Source organism: Mustela nivalis, assembly GCF_964662115.1.
Source record: "Mustela nivalis genome assembly, chromosome: 8".
In the NCBI taxonomy this organism is placed as follows: Eukaryota; Metazoa; Chordata; class Mammalia; order Carnivora; family Mustelidae; genus Mustela; species Mustela nivalis.
This window is the reverse complement of record NC_139027.1, coordinates 5,883,025-5,898,419: the sequence shown is the minus strand read 5'-3', so window position 1 is coordinate 5,898,419 and position 15,395 is coordinate 5,883,025. Positions and strand designations below refer to the sequence as shown.

The following is a 15,395-nucleotide window of genomic DNA, read 5'->3' as shown; positions in this document are numbered from 1 at the left end:
GTTCCCACAGCGAGGAAGGCACAGAGCTGCCAAGCACAAGAAAGAACCCCATTCACCCACGTTACCCGGCACCTACCACAGGCAAGAGTCCCGACTCCACATTCCCACTTGCTTAAAAAGCGACTTTTTTTAGGCTTTGCATTTGGGAGCATAAAAGGCCTTTAAATATTCATGGCAATTTCTGTGCTTTGATTATAGGTTACCTTGCTGTGTAAGACAGGCCTGGAACATATTTATTAAATATTCTAAGTTTAAATGCCCACCATAATTGCCAGAAACAGATGATTCTATGTAGTTTATAAACTTAAAAACTGAAGTCAGGGGCCCTTAAGAAGATGAACGCATTTATCCATTTTGTCCCACAGCTGTGTATATTTAAAACGCGCACTTGAATTAAAAAAGCCATGTTACCGTAAAAATTACAATTCTAAAATTTATTCCAAAGTGACCAAATGGGTATAGAAAATATAATTCCTTTAGGCACCGCATGAGCTTTGAAATGTATTCCCAGATGAGCACAAACCTCGGCTACCCTCCACGGGCTACCTTTCCGACTAAAGGAACTGCATGCGCTCGACCCGCGGCCCAACAGCTTCCTGTGTGTGAGGACACTTACCAGGTTTTTGAAAAGTGCTGTCAACTCCTTTGTAAACACCGAGAACTTGAGGAACGCACTTCCTAAATCCGGGTCATCTCGGCACACGCAGTTGCCCCCAAACTTCTCCAGAGCCTGGGTGTACTGCTCCTCGTTTTCCACGTGAGCTACAACAGCAGCGGGAGACGCCCCGTTAGTACAGCAACCTCTCCATCCTCGCGCTTAACAGCTTCTTCCTAAGTTGTGAATAAAACTGAACACATTAGCAGGATACGAATCTGAAGTGTCGAGCTGCACCGGAGCAGAAATCACTTTGCTGTCCTGACAACGGTCCCGCTGCACTGGCAACGGATCCCAAGGAAGGAGGGCCATGACGACCAGGATGGGAAGAGCTTCCTTGCACAAGCCCCCCCGCCTCCAGCATGTCGGATGAGGCTCCAAGGGTACCCCGAGGCCTCCCACATCTCCTAGGACCCCTCTGTGGTGTACAAGATGGCAGGAAGCACCAGCCCAGCCAACAGACTCGGTCCTCTCCTAGAAACTCAGGAAGAGATGCCCACTCCTCTCAAGCGTGAGCCCTGAACCAGAGCCACAGGCCACGGCTCTCCTTTCCACATGGCAGGAGCTGTGCACCTTGGAGCATGGGCTGGGGCCACAAAGGTCAACTGAGTGTCTCTGTGTTCTTCTCAGACACATCCTCTGTTCAGGTGCCTGCCTTCCCTGACTGCTATACATCCCACAGATGTCTTCTTCCTCCAGGAAGCCTTCCATGACTCTGCCCTGTGCCCTGTCCTTGGTCTCAGCATGGACATTGAAACTGGGAACGTATGTCTCGACGTTAGACATGCTTAGAAGACAGGAACTAAATTTTACTTATCTTTGTGCCTGAAATACAAGACAACAAGCTTCTGTCCCAATAACAACAACAAAAAGCAAACCCCTGTAATCTATCTGACGGCATTTTACTATCATTAGGCCTTAACGCATGGAAACCTGGATTCTGGGTCTCCAGCTCAGTGGTTCCCAATCCCTTTTGGACACCAAAATGATAACAAGCATCTTATCAGACTGTACAAGCTGCCACCCGGCTTCAGATATTTCATTCAGAAATGGAGGCAGGTGGAGGGGCCCAGGTTTCTAGTAAATTAATGTGGTTGACTATAATCCCCTTACTTCTAGGTCATTTCTAAGTGAATCCAGCCAGTCTGTGATAAAACAACTGTTGTTTGCATTAAGCACCTGATTTCTTTTCTTTTCTTTTTTCTTTCTTTATTTTTTTTTTTTTAGATTTTATTTATTTATTTGTCAGAGAGAGGGAAACAGAGAGAACACAAGCAAGAGGAGTAGCAGCAGGCAGAGGGAGAAGCAGGCTCCCTGCTGAGCAAGGAGCCCGATGCGGAACTCGATCCCAGGACCCCAGTACCATGACCTGAGCTGAAGGCAGAGGCTTAAACGACATCTGAGTCCCAGGCGCCTGATTTCCATGTTTTCCTCATTTCAACGAGAAATGTAACACGACCACTTTGTATGCACAACGGGGCAGACAGACATGTAGCATAAACTTGTATGTGAATGCCATCAGATTCTTCCTCAGGTAAATTAAACCACTGTCAGCCAATGCCAATTCCTGGGCCTGGTGACCGGGGAAACACAAGGAACATTTATTTGTGATGGGCAGCCCTTGACCCCAAGCCACATTCCATGAACGGTGTGCCTGTCCATCCTACCAGTGAGGAGCTATGCCCTAGACCTCCAGTACTGGCCTCTGGGGATTCCAACATTGGCCTCACAAATATAAGAGAAAATTAATTTCACTGTTTGAGCCCTTTTCCTTGTTTTTTTCTTTACCATTTCAGAAAAGGACCTGAGAGTTCTAGATAAATTAAATGCATTTCTGAGACTACACTCAGCAAACAAGACAGAAAAACACACACAGGGGCCCTGAAGAATGTGTGTCAGAGCGGGAAGAGCTCCCAGAGGATCTGGGTTCCAGGCCCAGGCCTTCCGCGGAGCGTGGCACTCTGGTGAGTAAATGGCCAAATGTCTCAGCCACGTGAAGGTTGGAGATCTGCTGTGAGATACTCACAAGGTTAAGGTAAGAAGCAAAGAATAGAGCCAGGGACACAAGCTCAGCCACACTCAGCAAAGATCCAGCAGCACACACGGTAAACAGAAGCACGATGTCATTTCTACGGAATATGGACAATGTATGCTTTTTCTAAACCGCACAACAACTTTGTAATAAGACCTACGCATTCTTCCCCATCATGGTGAACATAAGTCGGGGCGCTCAAAGAGGTTAAATATTTGTCCTGGGAAACAGGGCCAGCAAGCGGCCAAGCCAGGCTTCAAATCCAAGTGCATTTCACCCCAAAGCCCACTGTTCTCCTCTGTACTAGTGTTCAGTTCTACAAGAAAATCAGCTTCCCTAGCCCAAACAGGGGCCCACATTTTAGATTTTTTTAATTCTATTTCAGAGATGGGTCAGTTACATTGTCTAGTTCACTTCAGTTAGAAAATTCTAGCACATGTGGTTTAACCGCAAAGGAAAGCTCCTTCCAAACCACATGCTCTTCTATAACTGTTTCAGGGTTAGTGGTCAAGACATGGGCAATTCCAGTGTGGCTTTGCAAGGGAGTGACAGCCACAGCAGACATCTGGGGCTGAGGTCTCCACTGGGTTAGAGAAACAGGACACAAAAGCCAAAGTCGCCTTGGGTGCCCCCCAAATCGTGCCTGGGCCGCTCTACGTGAATACCCAAAAGGCTGGGGGGGGGGGGTTCCCTTTCATTAATGCCGATTAGGTGGCCTTTAAGCCTTTGTTCAACTTAACTTGATAACAGTGTGAGGTCTTAATATTATCATCCCTATTATCTTCTGAATAAATCCAGTAGAATTCAGAGGGCTTAGAGACTTGCCGGAGACCACACAGTTGGTAAGAGGTGGGCAGGAATCCCCACTCTTTTCACCTTGCGGGCTGCCTCCCTGCCCATGGTCACCGGTGGGGAGGAGGAACCTATCTTTTCTCTTCACTGGCAGTTAGCCCAGCACATAGAGGAGGAATAGCAAGACCTCACATTACGGCACCAAGTGCTAACAAACCTCCTATCACCCCTCCTTCTGGGCTTCTCAACTGACTGGGTATAGGGTGTTTTTAAAAATTCTTTCCCTTGGGCGCCTGGGTGGCTCAGTGGGTTAAGCCGCTGCCTTCGGCTCAGGTCATGATCTCAGAGTCCTGGGATCGAGTCCCGCATCGGGCTCTCTGCTCAGCGGAGAGCCTGCTTCCCTCTCTCTCTCTCTGCCTGCCTCTCCATCTACTTGTGATTTCTCTCTGTCAAATAAATAAATAAAATCTTTAAAAAAAAAAAATTCTTTCCCTTACAGGGCACCTGGGTGGCTCAGTGGGTTAAGTCTCTGCCTTGGGCTCAGGTCATGATCCCAGGGTCCTGGGATCCAGCCCCACATCGGGCTCTCTGTTCAGCAGGGAACCTGCTTCCCCCTCTCTCTCTGCCTGCCTCTCTGCCTGCTTGTGATCTCTCTCTGAGTCAAATAAAATAAATAAAAGTCTTTTTAAAAAAATTCTTTCCCTTATAAATCTTTGAAACAACGTGTTGATTCCCACACTCCAATCATGATCTGTGAAGTTGTGAGCTCATCATCACCATAATTTCCTTATTTATATTTAAAGTGTTCTGGTCCACTGTAATCTACTTTTTGATGCTCAAATTGTCCCAGCTTCAGTCAGTGGAAGCTTCTTCATGCTGATCTACTTGGGGTTTTTAACACAAATTTCTCTTCTTGCAAACAGATTTGTAACTTCTTGATAAAATATGATAGCGCCGTATGTCTCCGTGTCTTCCTGAAACACCCAACAGGGTCCCCACAGGAGGAACAGTAAACCCTCCACTGATATGTACTCACTGACTGAGCTACTGCTCCAGATCTCCCGAAGTCTGAGATTTTCCTACTAGAGAACAGAAAGTTGTTGAGTGCCTTTATCTTTCTTTTGCCAGAAACAAACTTAAAATAGGAACCTGAAATAAATAGCTTGGGAATAAAGTTTCTGGAAAGAGCCCAAACTGGTCTATCAGCTTTTATTTACAAAATTGTTGAAAGCTGTTTCTCTAAAAAGAACTCACTCTCTTGCTTCCCCCGTTGTTCAAATAGATCTTAAACTCTGGTTCTTATTAATGATCCAGATCCAAACGTCTTTGATGTGGGAGGGACTTAGGGACATGAGAATCCAAGTCCCTGAGACCACAGCAGGACAAGAAAGACCCCGTTTCTTCTCCATTCTAACCCCACAGCCCTTCCATTTCCCACACCTCACAGCCCCAAAGTCCCACTTCCCACCAATCCAATCAAAGGGATGAAATGAGAGATTCGCACTGAAAAATCTCTTATGAAGCCAGCAAGCACGCATCCATTCTGAATTTAGAAGGACTGCATTTTATTGTGTGCTTTTTAGTTTACTTGATTCTGTGGTTTTAAAAAAAACAAACCCTCCTATCAAGGAGAAGGCCTGATGCATATAGTTCAAAAGCTGGATCCGAAAAGGACAAAAGGCAGCCCCTTTGCGCTTCCTCAGCAGGCCCAGCACAGGGAGGAAGCAAGCCCAGGGCCCCAGCACTGCCAAAGGACAGCCCGGGCCCCAGTCAATTCACCCTCCACCAACCTCTACATCCACCTCAAGTATTTCGCTCATCACCTCCAACCCTGCAACAGGGGTAAGGCTGTACGCTGGGGCGGGACACACACAAGAGTGAGCACCGTAGCTGGCATCAATGTCTAGGGAAAGACGAAACCACACCACAATGGCCTGCAACATGGCAGGTGTGGGGATTCGGAGCCTCCAAGAAGGGGACATCTGAAGTGAGGTTCCAGAGTTAGGCAGCAATTTCCAGAGAAGGAACAGGCAGGTAATCAACCCCAGGGAGCAGCACGGAGCCCCACGTGTTCAGAGGCTGTGGACGCTTTTGTAGGTTTCCAGCTCCTGCGTGCCCGTAGCTCTCAGCTCTCCACACCATCCCACGGCAGCCCAGGCCCCAGGGGCCATCCGCACCCACTGCTGGGTCTTTTCAGTTGAAATGGGACCTGGTCCGGAATCCTGCCTTTACAGACAGGGAACCAAAGCTCAGAGAAGGTGCTGACTTGCCCGCATTCACACAGCAGGTGTGCGGCAGAGCTGGAACAAGATCTCTGGTCTCCTGACGCCCAGTCTTCCAACGTTCCCCCACGGGTCCATCACAGCCACTACTCTCGGCTCTAGGCTAACACGAATGTGCTCCTGGCCCCCAGTCAAGCACACGCACTGGTAACCCAGACACCAAGGGCCACAATCAGAGAAACGGGGGTTGGCAGGCGACCCTGACTGGGACAGTCTAAGCCCCTGCTCCCGGCCAGACCACGGGCCCCTCGGGGGTCCAGCTGACACAAACACCTGCTGACACCCCCACATACCAACCACCCACTCAGGCCGCTCTGCCAAGGGCACGTTTAAGAAGAGACGTATGTTCTCTACGGTAGTAGCTTTACAAAGGCACTCCCGATGGCACACTGATTAATATTCAACCATGTGCCATCATTTTAATGTCCACACAATCTGCACAAGTGCACACGAAGGAGACCACTTCCCCTGGCGCTGGCGACCCCACACATCGCCTGATTTTGTGTCCAAGTTGGAGCGCACAGTCTCCTGAGGGAACAACTGCTTCAAGTCAAAGATAATCTTGTTTCCGACAGGATCTCTGCCCTGTGATCTTTCATCCCGTGGGAGAAAACCATTTTTAGAGCTTTATTTCCAGAGCCAGCCCAGATGAAAACCTTTCAGTTCACCATCTGGTAATCAGAACCAAAAGTCTAAGACATTTTTGACATCCCATAATCTCACTTCTAGAAATCCATTCTAAGGAAATAATCCAGGTGATCAGAGGTGTGTGTGCCAAATAACTTGTCAAGAGTGAAAACAGAGTGTACAAAGCGCCAACAATGTGCAAATGAGTGAAGAGCTGTCTCTATAAAATGGAACATTCTGGAGGCTTCTGACATCATGAAGTAGGAATATGCTCAGCACAGAAAACATGTTTAAGAAAAAAAGGGGCGGCAGGATATGAAACTGTGTATTTAGTCTCAACTTTATAAAGTTAAAAGTAGAGAAGAGGTTGAAAGGAAAATCCATCAAAATGCTAAGCGGTGGTGAAAACGGCGAGTGCGCCACCAGGGCAGCTGGCGTATAGGCCGGGGGCCCCACTGTCTATGCAGCATCACATCCTCCCCCAGTGGGCGGCCTTCAGCTGTGGGAGCTCCCGTGGGAGTGGGAACAGCCAGCCTGGGGGCCGCGGTCACCGGCCCACACCCCCACACCGCAGCCTGTCGCACACAGGGAGTGGGAATGGCCCCCAGCCATGACTCTGTGCTACTACACCTCTCAATCTTCTAAACTAAGCGTGTATCATCTTTATAATTAGAAAACAACATGTAGAATCAATACGACAGAACAGACTGAAGTGTCCACTGCCATGGCTAGGGCATTCTGGCTCTCTGTGCCTGTGCCTGCTGAGGGTATCACAACGTGAATTCTTCACCGAAGTCTCTCTCGGACAAGCCGCCACGACAGAGGCAGTCTTTGGAACCCGAGTACCTGCCTGAATGGCTCTGACAAGACAAAGGGTTTGATGCGAACACCCTTCTATTTGACAACTCCTAAGCTCAAGACATGCAAGACAAGAGAAACGTGGTCCCTCTCTTGGAGCTTCATCACCTGCCATGTTTCCAACATTCTGTGCTCTTTTCTATTTCAAAGCTCATTTTCTTTAACCCTTTCCTGGGGCGTCCCCTTTGACATTATGGAAAGCACCAGTCCTTATGGAGGGGATCACGGACATATCTAGTCTGGTTACGTCCAACACAGGAAGCGAGCGATGAAGTTATTAATTAACGTCAAGGTCTGGCTACTGAAACAGGAATACTTTCATCGGAGATCACCACGTATTCTTTGATCCTGCCCTTGATAAACGACAACACGGTGACGTCGGAAGTCTGTGTGCAGGACCCCACACAGCTCTAGCTGCCTCAATATAAAACACCCACTGCTTGCAAAAGTGCATTCGGGTGTGTGTGGGGGGGGGGCTGAGACTGATGCACTAGACGAGGTTTATTTTTTATGCTAGCTTTCTTGTCCTTTTAGATTACAGGCTCAGAGTACAGAAAGCCTATCAAGGTTCACTTTTATTTACTCTTTACTCTTCCTGTATTTCCCGAATACCCACTCTCGGTCAAGAACATTCTTGGTACTAAAGGGTAAAAATCCAATCATGTTGAAATCCTTTCCGGCAGCAAGCACTGAAGAACATGGATATTCCGGAAGCAGAGCCCCTCCCTCAAGAAGCAAAGCTCCGCAAGGGAGAAAGACGCACAGGCTGTCAGTTTGGTGCAGAGAGCACAGCCAGAGACAGAACGGCCCTGGGAAGCTTGGGGGCGGGGGGACAGGTGTGGCCGGTCAGTTTGGTGCAGAGAGCACAGCCAGAGACAGAACGACCCTGGGAAGCTTGGGGGCTGGGGGACAGATGTGGCCAGAGGACAGGGAGCAGCCGGCAGGGCCCAGATGCATCCCAGGTAACGAAGGGCCCCCAAAGGCTGTAAAGTGACATGGTAAGACTTGCATCTAGGAAAGCCGGATCTGGAGGGACAAAGATGAATAAAGCGTGGCGCCTGCCAATGCACAGCTCAGCACGACGACGAGAAACGAGAAATGCTCGAGAACAATCCATTACCACATACGTTCCAAGAGGGAGACTGCAGCTCGAAATGGAAGTGAGCACATTTTCTAGGGCTGGGGATGGAAAAGGCTTCCCAGAGGAGGTAAAGCTTATGAGTTTGGTCCTTTGGAAGCCGGTCCAGGAGATGAGAGCCGCGAGCAGCCAGCTGCCTGACTCACCCCAGACAAGTTCTCCAAAGAGCAGCTTCCCGTCCTACGGTTGCTCTGCGACCACATCAGAGGAGGGAGAGGCTCTGGCTCTCCTTTAGCCTGGAATCCCCAGGTATCTGGCACGGAAACAGGGAGGCAGACATCTGCTGACTGGACTCCCGGCTACTGGAAACCTTACATCCAATTACACAGATGCCCCCTGTTGGCAAAGCGGCTTGACCAGCCACATTACACAGTGTGCATTTTGTCATGGCAAATTGCTTTCAGCCTTTTCCCCTCTTGATTTCTGCCTCCCTATCCCTAAGGATACAATTCCCATTACTCACAGATGCTCACCAGACTCCTCCCCCCGCCACCCCTCTTCTTTGAGAGCACTGCAGACCAGGGGAAAAGACCGCTCCTGTGGTGTGCCAAGACCTCCCAAGTCGTCACACCCAAAAACCAGCAGCCTTGAAAAACCAATGGTCTCCAAGCCTCAGGTAATAGCTGCTACTCATGCAGGCAAGATTTTAGATCAATAAACACATATATACATATGTACACACGCACACGACCTTTCAGCTCTGTGACTCTGGGGGAGTGGACAGAGTCTGGAGACTCCCTGAACAGGTTCAGAGACCCCCTGAATAATGCTGAATAATGTAGTCAAGGTTTTACAGTAAGTAAGGCAGATAGTCAACTCTGTGATGATATCCACATCTGTAAAATATGGGGGTTTAGCTAGATCACTGGTTCTTTAATCTTTTATCACAGACATCAGTAAAAATCAGAACAATGTTTCTGATTACCTCAGGACAAAGCATCTTTATATAACTTCCCATACAATTTTCAGGATGCACAGACCCTTTAAGTCTGTCCACAGACCCTACTCACCAGGTGAAAAAGCCCAGCCTAGATGAGCTTAAACTCCCTACCAAATAAATACGATGACCCTAAGTATGATTCATGTTAATACGTGGGACTTTAAGAGTCTTAGTTAGCGTTCCTTCTGATTAGCCATCTGTCTGTGATTAATATGCTGTTCACTGCTGACAGGATTCCACAAGTTACCCACCTAAATTCCAATCATTCTTCTTAACCAGCAAAAGAGAGACCATAAGCATTTCAGAGACTCGTAAGTAAAAAACATCTCAAGGTCTCAGAGTCCATGACCCCACCACCCCTACAACTTCCGTAGAGGAAGCACCAAGCCTTTGCTGAAATCCTTCCAATGACCAGCTCACTTCTCTCTCATATTTGAGTCAAAGCTTGCTCCCATGAAAATACCCTTTAGAGAGAAACAGAAAATACACTTCACTTCCTGGTCCTAGAGAAAGCCTTCAGATATGCCCTCTCCCTACCTCCCAAGCTAAGTACTAGGTCCTTCCAGGGTCCTCCTATGTTGAGGTTTTCAGCTCTAAGATTTTGAGGTCCCTCTTAAAATGTTGCTTTTACAATTCAATAAAGGGGTAACCAACTTTTTTTTTTTTTTAAACATACTTCCCCCAACGTCACCTGACTCAGCTTTGAGCTTCTCACACACTGGTTCATGCTGAGTTGTGGTCAACCAAAACCACTTGGAGTTCTTCAAAAGGCTCACCATGGCTCCGCCAGCTGATATCCAGGAGGGTCCCACAGCCTTACTGCTTGCTCATTCTCCACTGTGGACCCTCGTTCGCAGCTGGTGCACCGAGCACTGAGCACCGGGAAGTGGGGTTCCACGGTCAAAAGCAGAGATGGGGAAGCAGGTCTGGTTCTGAATCTCAGCTTCTGTAATTGCTAGCTGAGAACCCTGGAGATTACTACTCTGTGCCTCACTGACCTCACCTATAAATGGAGTTGCTGATAGTACCTAACTCACAGGGCTGTTGTGCAGACTGTATTCATGGAGGTAGTTGTCTAGCACAGGGCTGGCCCCACAACAAATACTTCTTGGGAGTCAGATTATTATGCCTGCACTTTCAAGTTTATGAACATCCACACAGAAACCTTTTCTTTATCATTTGTCATAATCTCCTATTCCTTTTGATCACAGACACAGTAACATGTATTTTGTATCCTGAGTTTTATAGTCTGAAAATGTCATCATAAGCATTTTTCTTCATGTTGCTACATAACCATAGTTCCTTCAAGCAGTATATCCTAATTCAGTTATTGGAGGCTTTCAGGTTTTCTCTGAGATAACTGGGACAATGCAATGAGCATCTCTGGGTATCTTTCCACATAAAGAGTTTTATTTCTCTTGAGGTGAACCACCAAACTGCTTTTTAAAAATTCCATGCCCTGGCTTTCAGTGCCACAACAAAGCAGCAGAATAGCTGTTTCATCCTACTCATGCCAATCCCTGGGGATTACTACGATTCAGTTATTTTCTCACGTAATGGTAGAAAATCATGCCAGATACAGTACCTTCTTCGTGCACAATGAAACATCACTTCCTCAACTACTGCACAGGTTTATTTCAAACTGCTCTATCCTTAAATTATATAGGTATAATAGAAAAAGTTCTCTGTATTAATTTTAAGCTTGGGATTAATTTAATAACCATATTCTAATTAGCACTGTAAAAAAGGGAGAAATACATACACAAAATTATTAAATTCTCATTTTCTTCTGTAAGGGGAAGATGGTAAGGGTTTACAGGAAAATCAGCATTTCTCTCTTTGTACTTCTCATTTCAAGGAAGTGACAACTACTCTAGGACATTCAGATAAAGGGTAAAGAAGATGTCCCTCTCTCAGAAGATCTGCACCAAGTCTTCAAGATAGAGTAATTCTTAGAGAAGTGAAAATGAAAGTTCCCCGTTGTTTCCTTCTTGATAAAGAAGAATTTTCCACCCACTGCTAGGTCAAACAGCTAAAACATGTTAGCTCCAACTTCCCAGCGCAGGGGAGGGGGAGAACACCTTTGGACTGAGAGAGAGCTTGAGACATTTTAAACTAAAAAGTTTTAGAACAAATACAAACTGGATGTTTTTAAGAGGTCAGAAAGCAGCTTATGATGAGTGGGAAAAATTACTGTAGAAACTGTTTCTCAACAAACCATTATAATAAAGGCTTCTGCAAACCTATACACAAGATGTTCTAGAAAATGAAGATAGCTGGACTGTCATCGTTTTTGAAACATAGGAGCAAATGTAATATACTTGCTATTATGTAGAAAAACTTGCTTTTTATCTGTGGGGACACACATGCTACACTCTGGCCAAATGTTTAAAGTCACACATGCGTGTGTGTGCATGCGTGGGGGGGGGGGGTTGTATCCTCAAAGACCAGCAGCTTCAGCGTCACCTGGGAACTCAGTCAGCAAATACTTCATCCTCCAGGCTTTATCCTATAGCTACTGAACCAGAAATTCTAAAGATGGAGCTGCTCAGCACCCCGTGTTTTAATAAGACCTCCAGGGGATTCTCGGGCACTCTGAAGTTTCAGAACCACTACCCTAACGCAGAGCTGGGCAAACTTTTTTCCTAAAAAGCAAGAGAGTATATATAACAGGCTTTGTAAGCCAAGAGACAGTCCTGAGGTGACTCTGTAGGTACCTGGGAAGAGGGTGAAAGCCAGCCTCAGCTCCCTGGCTGTAAAAACACATCTGGCTGCCCTACAGCATCTTGGACCCCCCTTCTGCTTCCATCTGTACAAACCCTCACCCAGCAGAACACAGCAGTCGGCCGCAAGTAGACTGCTCACATCTAAAATGCTAAGTTTCTCTCCTACACGAGGAGACAGTCTCAGAACTTGCAGCAGAAACACGACAACACACAAAGGAAGGTTCAAGAAAATGGACAACAGCTCTGCGGCCTTGGTGTCCGCCGCTGAAGGAACACACGGCGAGCATGTTTGCGGCCACCGTGCCTACCGTGTGCCCTGAGCCATGCCTATCACTTCTGCCTTGTTGCTCAGTTAATCTTCACTAATATTTTCAAAATATTAATATTCCCGCCTAATGTGTGAAGAAAGGGAGGCTCAGAAAGATTCGAGAATTTCCGGTGACAGGCTTTCTGAGGGGCACATGAACTTCTACTCCAGGCTTCTCGGGTTCTAACACCTACGCGTTCTTCATCCCAAACTCCACTTGCCTCCAAGAATTAGTCGCTGACCTCAAGGGCCTGCCATCTAACTGAGGGGCAAAGCCCAGCAGACACAAACCTGTTCGAGAACAATAAAGAACAACATTGCAAGGGTAAACAGGGCCTGTGTATTAGGAACTCTTCCAAAGGACTCAACTGCAAAACTCCGAATTTTGAGGTGAGATGCAGAAGGCAGAAGAACACCCCCTCCCGCCCCAAAGATGAGCACATCCCGAGGCCTGGACCCCGTGAAGATGTTCTGCGACCTGACAGATGGGAACTGTGGTTGCACTTGAAATTCAAGTCATTCATCAGCGGAACCCGAGATGGGGAGGCGATCCTGGGTCACTGGGGTCGGGCCCAGGACGCTCGCAGGATCCTGAGCTGTGCACGAGGGAGGCAGAGTCTGTGGGTGCTATGGACAAAACGGTGTCAGGGAGCCCCCGCCACCCCGTGTCCCAAGGTGATGGTATGTGGAGCGAGGCCTCCTGGGAGATAATCAAGTCTGGTTGAGATCAGGAGGGTGGGGCTGCCAGGGTGGCGTAAGTGCTCTGACAAGAAGAGATGCCCCAGAGCCCACTCACTGTCCACCCCGACAGGACTCGGCGAGAAGGCTGCCACGTGCTGGCCAGGGACACAGCCTGCACACAACCCAGACACGCAGACCCCCTGGCCTCCAGCTTCCGGCCTCCAGAACTATGAGCCGCAGACACCCACGGATGAAGCCACCTGGCCTGGGCGTTCTGTTAGGGCAGCCAGAGTCACGGTGACGAGTGTGAGAAAGACTGCACCCGCCGTGACAGGTTTTGAAGATGAAAAGCCACATATTGAGGATGCAGAGCTAGAAAAGGCAAGGAAGCACTCTCGCCTGGACCCCCAGGAAGGAGCACTGCTGATGCCGTCACCTTAGCCCCACGGGCCCCATCTCTGACCTGAGCTCTCCAGAGCCATGAGCTAAATCTGTTTCTCATTTTCACAGTTTTTCTCGAAAGTCGTATATGAGATTACTTTATTCCTGCACCTTCTCAATTGTCTCCTGGTGTCTGCCCTTTTCCTTTCCTACTTGGCGAGATTTGGCTTTTCCATCCCAGGATCGTTTTGTGGTCTCTGTCAGGTTTTGGTCCAGTGATAACCATCTCGCGAGGGTGAATGCCCACATGGACAGCTGTGCCCTGCGCCCTGTCCCGCTGGATGTACTCGCGCAGTGTAGACGCCGTAGGTCTTCTTATAAACCCGGACCACTCTGTCAATCTGCTGACCTTTGGAGTGAGCTGGCACAAACCCGGACTCTACCACGCTTCGGATGGGCTTGGCTCAAACACTGTACTTCTGCCTCAGCTCTTTGCAAAGAGGGGGAAAACATAATCTTCCCACAAATGTGGGAGAACACATCGAAATGTCTTTCACAGTTCTGGTTCCCGTCAGAAGTCACAAAGGGATTAAACTTCATCTTGGCCACTGTGGCTTCAGTGAGGGCCACAAAAGGGAAGAAACAAAATTTGTCATTTTAAGGCACTCACTTTATGGTAAGTTGTCCCAGCAGCCACAGAAAACTAACATAAGAGAGTAAGTAAAGAAGGTTAACGTCTTCAACAGGAGCCTGGGACAGGAGGGCTTGTGTCCAGACCAGGAGTGGGGCTGGACGGCAGACGGTGTACAGAGACAGAGACAGCCTGCAACAGAGAGACACTGGGGACAGGTGGGGATCAGTTAGAGGTCAGATGGGGCCAACCCATAACAAATCAGGAAAGCAGGCAGCAAAATCCCAGTCTCAGAGAAATTAAGGAACTCAAGAAGGGAAAGGTATGAGGCAGTGTAAGGCATGAATGGTGAATTCTTTCTGTTGTTCTTTTAATCACAGTGAAATGAGTGCTCTTCCTAAGTGAGCAGTGGCCTTAGGACATAAAGCACACTCATGATCAAGCCACACGGGCCTCCTCTTCGAACTAACCGCCCTGAGAGACAGCATGTGTGGACGCTCACAGGGCCCCAGCCCGACCGCGGGCGCCCGCGGCTAATCCCTTCCTGAATATGCCCCACTGATTTCTGGTGTCTGGTTCTAAAAAAGTTTCATTTATCCTCACACTCCTCTAACCAAAAATATTCAAAGGAATATGAAACTAAAAGCAGTTCTGGAGAAGAGTTCCAAAAATGTTGTGAATGGTGTCAGCACATCCAAAGAAAAGGTATGGGTTTTCCTCCAGAAGTCACCGAAGAAGGTGAATTCTTTGAAGCAACCACAAGGCTCTGAAATAAAGCCTTTGGGATCTGTACTCTGACTTTAAAATATTCCAGATCCATGGCCTCATAAGAAGTCAAACTCGGCAGGATCTACCAGATGGGTAAGAGATGACAGAAATAGCAGCTCCCCCCCCAACCCCGCCACCAAGGGCTCGCTAATGGTCAGCCTGCTGTGCAGCGCCTCAGGAAGGACACAGGTTGGGTGCCTGAAGTGTGAGGTGAAAATTCCAGAACCAGCTTCTCCCTTCCTCAAGCCTCCCTTTCCTCTAAGAAAGTGGCAAAACGCCCTTTCAGGCAGACAGAAGAGCAAGTGCAGAGGGAGAGGGCCCAGAATGTGGCACACCGGGGAAACCACACATTACTTCCCAGAAGGACCCCCGGAAGGCAGCCTGGACCCAGGAGGTGTGAGGGGCTCGGTCTGCCTCTGGCATCCTGCTGTGTTTACGGAGCCGAGGCTTACGCTGGATCGGTGAAGGGAGGCAGTGGCGATCTCATACGCAAAAAGATCTGGAAAAGGCTAAGAGAGTCCTCCTCCCACACTCCACAGGGGCAGGCTGAAGGCTCCAGCCCGTCCGGCAGGAACGA

General features: G+C 48.2%; 1 protein-coding gene and 1 pseudogene across 6 annotated transcripts in view; both read right to left on the bottom strand.

Moving 5' to 3' along the window:
• The window catches only part of ASAP2 (ArfGAP with SH3 domain, ankyrin repeat and PH domain 2), a 166,870-nt gene that overhangs the window by 87,581 nt on the left and 63,894 nt on the right, over positions 1 to 15,395 (bottom strand). For 4 of the 5 annotated variants that reach the window (XM_082743654.1, XM_082743651.1, XM_082743652.1 and 1 more), the window contains exon 3: positions 617 to 762. In XM_082743654.1, the coding sequence (XP_082599780.1) occupies positions 617 to 762 (146 nt within the window). Of the gene's footprint in view, positions 1 to 616; positions 763 to 10,100; positions 10,222 to 15,395 lie in introns of those variants that run through there. The other variant, XM_082743655.1, reaches the window with a different exon arrangement.
• LOC309871018 (large ribosomal subunit protein uL24 pseudogene) lies at positions 13,535 to 14,073 on the bottom strand (annotated as a pseudogene). Its single transcript has one exon. The product of its transcript is annotated as a large ribosomal subunit protein uL24 pseudogene (transcript).